General features: G+C 37.6%; 1 protein-coding gene across 2 annotated transcripts in view; it reads left to right on the top strand.

The window, feature by feature from the left end:
* The window catches only part of LOC107736992 (GTP-binding protein Di-Ras2), a 2,740-nt gene extending 1,276 nt beyond the window's left edge, over positions 1 to 1,464 (top strand). The window contains exon 2 of one of the 2 annotated variants that reach the window (XM_016548384.1): positions 756 to 1,464. In XM_016548384.1, the coding sequence (XP_016403870.1) occupies positions 789 to 1,388 (600 nt within the window). In that variant the 5' untranslated portion in view covers positions 756 to 788 and the 3' untranslated portion in view covers positions 1,389 to 1,464. The remainder of the gene's footprint in view (positions 1 to 755) is intronic. The other variant, XM_016548393.1, reaches the window with a different exon arrangement.
* Positions 1,465 to 4,051: the final 2,587 nt, after the last annotated feature.

The raw sequence follows: 4,051 nt of genomic DNA on the forward strand, positions 1-4,051 counted from the left end.
GAATGCAATGGCCAATCAGAGGCGTTCAGATGAGTCATCGTTGAAACAGATCAGTTTTGTTGAGTGCGCGCGCGTTCGCTGACGGAATTCCGGACTCTTGCAAATTCTCTCATTATAAACAACAAAGCGCAGATGTACGTACAATGTAGCCTAAGTAAGAGATTCATTTCACAGTGTATACAGCTTCAGTGATCATAACTTTTTTTTTGAGAGTGCTTAAACTCGCGATAGATCAATGTTAGTGATAATGTCACTTTCTATATATAATTTATTCGCTGTTTGAATAACCGTGGAAAGGAAACGTTATATAATTATCAATTTCTAACGTTTTTATTAAATTGTAATCACGTTAAATACAAATTCAGTTCCATTAAACATTTTTTTTTAGCCTACATGACACCCATGTCTGGTTCTTGCCTAAAAAGACGTGTTTATGATGTTAATACATTTGGCTGCTTTTAGCCTTACCCTGGAGTTGGTTCACCCTCCGCCTATGTTTAGGAGTGATGCAGATGCTATGTTTAAATGTAAAACTTTTGGTATGCTTTCAGAAAAAAAGGTACAAAAGCTGTCACTGGGACAGTACCCTTTCAAAAGGCCACCTTATTTACCCTTAAAAGGTGCATTTTAGGTACATATTTGTACCTGAAGTGTACATATCAGTACTTAAATGGTACATAGGGTACCGCACCAGTTATAACTATTATACCTTTTTTTCTGAGAATGTACTTGTATTTCATAATCATTCCTTTCAGTTGCCCCCATCCAGGTCTTTTTTGAGCAGCACTATGCCAGAACAAAGCAATGATTACCGGGTGGTTGTATTTGGAGCCGGTGGAGTGGGCAAAAGCTCCTTGGTCCTGCGCTTCGTGAAGGGAACCTTTCGCGAGAGCTACATCCCCACTATCGAGGACACCTACAGGCAGGTGATCAGCTGCGACAAGAGCATCTGCACGCTGCAGATCACAGACACCACGGGCAGTCACCAGTTTCCCGCCATGCAGCGTCTGTCCATCACCAAAGGCCACGCCTTCATCTTAGTGTACTCCATCACCAGCAAACAGTCTCTGGAGGAGCTCAAGCCCATCTTCGAGCAGATCTGCCTGATTAAGGGGGACATCGAGAGCATCCCAATCATGCTAGTGGGCAACAAGAACGACGAGATGAACGCTCGTGAAGTGGAGAGCAGTGACGGCGAGGCCATGGCCAAGAGGTGGAAGTGTGCCTTCATGGAGACGTCAGCTAAGACAAATCACAACGTTAAGGAGCTGTTTCAAGAGCTGCTAAATTTGGAGAAACGCAGGACTGTAAGCCTTCAGATCGACGGCAAGAAGAGCAAGCAGCAAAAACGAGCCGAGAAGCTTAAAGGCAAATGTGTGGTCATGTGAAAAACCGAAGTGTGCTTGGAAAACCAAACCGGTTTCACTTTCAGGACATTGATGCTCTGGGGTGCGTTTCCCAAAAGCAACTATGGTCGCAAGTTCCGTCGTTACCAATAGATTTCAATGGAACTAACTACCATAGTTAGCTAACGATGCTTTTGGGAAACGCACCCCTGGCTAACACTGTTTACACCTGAAGACAAGAATGTTGGACATACACTTACCATAGTGCATTTGCAGGAACAAGGATTGAGAGAGACAACTGTTGTTTACTCTGTTTACTTTCTTTCTTCTGTGGAACACAAAAGTAACATCTCTGAAGACTATGCTGGCTGCTCTTTTCCATATTTCAAAGGTTACACTATGAATGTGTTACTTCAGGAATTATTTACTTGTTCTTTGACACAATTTCCTGTGGAGAAATGCCTAAAGAACCAATGTTGTCATTTTAATGACATAACTTCCCTAGCTTGTCACAGATGTGATTGTGATGCCGCTGCAGGTTTGCACCAGATTTTCACCCTGTCCTAGACCACAAAAAAGAAAAAATGCAGGTAAACAGATGCCAATGTGCATGAACCCAATGGCAGTACTAATACATTTTCTTTTATCAATAATGTAGACTAAAGATTACACATGACATTTCAAAGAGCAGTAAAATCAGTCCTGCTCATTAGCTTTATAGCTGTTGTGAGGAGAGCAGCATTCCTTACAGCACAGGCTGGGCTACAGTATAGTAATGCACTGTACAGTATAACAAATACATCATATATGGCGGTTCATGATCGCATACATCAGCTGGATGAGAACATGTCAAGGCATGCAGCCCAGTAGTGAAGGTAGTAGTCAACTAAAATAAGCTAAATGGTTGTTGCTGTGTTAGTCATGCAATTTATTATCAAAGTAAGGCTGCTATAGTTTTATTTTACTTCCATATGCCTTAGATTGGACTTTCTTTTTAGAAAAATTAGTATATAAATGTTCTTTTTTGAAAAGAGAGTTGACTATTTTCCTAGTACAGTATTTGTATCAAGGGATATTGTAATATGAAAGGAAAGATCAGCTAAATTCACATGAACATGAATTAATTGTAAAACTTAAATGAACATTTTCTTTGTATGTTTGTCTAGATATATTATCTATATATATTTACTTGAGAAGCAAAATGACTTAAGATATTAAATCTTGTTTTCTGAAAAAAAAGTCTTTGCTTAAAAGAAGAAAAAATATCTGTCAATGGGGTACGAAAATTAATTCACAGGGAAAACAAGAGCATTTTCTCATTGGAAGATATATATATATATATATATATATTTTTTTTTATATATATATATAAATTTTGATAATTTTTCAAAAATAAGTAATTTTGCTTCTCAAGTAAATGCATCTTGATTCAAGAATGTTTAGATATTTGTAATGGAAAACAAGACAAGAATACTAACTACGAAAATCAGTTTTTGCAGTGTGGCTGTTTCATTTTTGAATATTGTAAACAATAATAATATTAGTTGTTAGTTATTAGTTATTAATATTAGAAGTGTTTTTTTTTTTTATATGTGTTTACACATATTTAGTGAAATATCAGCAAGTGCTTTTGAGAGCGATATATATATATATTGTAATTATATATTTTAGCATGACAGGTCTTGTACTGTGAAATATGAATCAAGTTCAAGTGCTACACTGTATTGAAACTCACTTGTGGTTAGAGTGATGCAAACAACTGTATATTAACTATAGTAGAGACCTTTAATGCGATATTTAACTTGAATCTGTGCAAATGTTGCTAATGAGAATTTTATGGATGCAGGAATTGCTTAGTCCCAAAGCTTACAGCGGGTTTCTGTTATACAGTAGGAGTTCTGATATTAAAAATGTAATATTGTTTTGATGAAATGCCTGTATAGACATCATGTGTGCCTACAAGTTTATATGATTGTATTAGGTCACAAGAATAAATATTATTATGCATTAAGCTGAATCACAATAATATGTGTTACTGTAGGGAGGCTAATGACAGCTGTCAGTTTTTCTTGAATCATCCATTAACTACAAATATATCCAACATTTACACATGAAAATATTTTAAGGGCTGCAGTAGAAACCTGCTCCCTTTGAATTCAAACAATTGCGTTAAGGTCAATCTAACAGCTGCCACGTTTATGTGTGTACTTGTTCAAACAGAGGATGAATGGTTTGACTCTGAGCAGAACTGATGCTGGTGTGTGGGGAAAGGTGGGGGAAGAATGTGTGTGGTATTTAGACATGTCAGAGTAATAAGCCCGCCTGGCTCATTACCGGCGAGTCAAGTGGCCTGCAGTATAATAGAGCACCTGCCAGCACTTAACAAGCATCAAGCCAGCAGCGCAAGCTCTGTCACGATGATCTCTGCCAGCCTCCGCCAGCATCATGCTCCATTAATCTGAGTAAAACATTCTGCTATTTAGAAACAAGAAAAACTAGCAGCAGCCTGACAGTAATATGGTTAAAGGAAACAACAGTTTATAATGACCATGTGTGTGGACCGTAAGAAAAGAAAAAAAAAATGTATACAGTTTGAGGAACAGACATATATATAATTGCTATTTACAGATAATCTGTCCCTAGTTGTCCAGTTAAATATGGTCTACAGTATATGGAGCAGATTGGATATCTTTGACGTCAAACCG

The sequence above is a fragment of the Sinocyclocheilus rhinocerous genome, unplaced genomic scaffold (assembly GCF_001515625.1).
Source record: "Sinocyclocheilus rhinocerous isolate Xijiao unplaced genomic scaffold, SAMN03320098_v1.1 scaffold2386, whole genome shotgun sequence".
Taxonomy (NCBI): Eukaryota; Metazoa; Chordata; class Actinopteri; order Cypriniformes; family Cyprinidae; genus Sinocyclocheilus; species Sinocyclocheilus rhinocerous.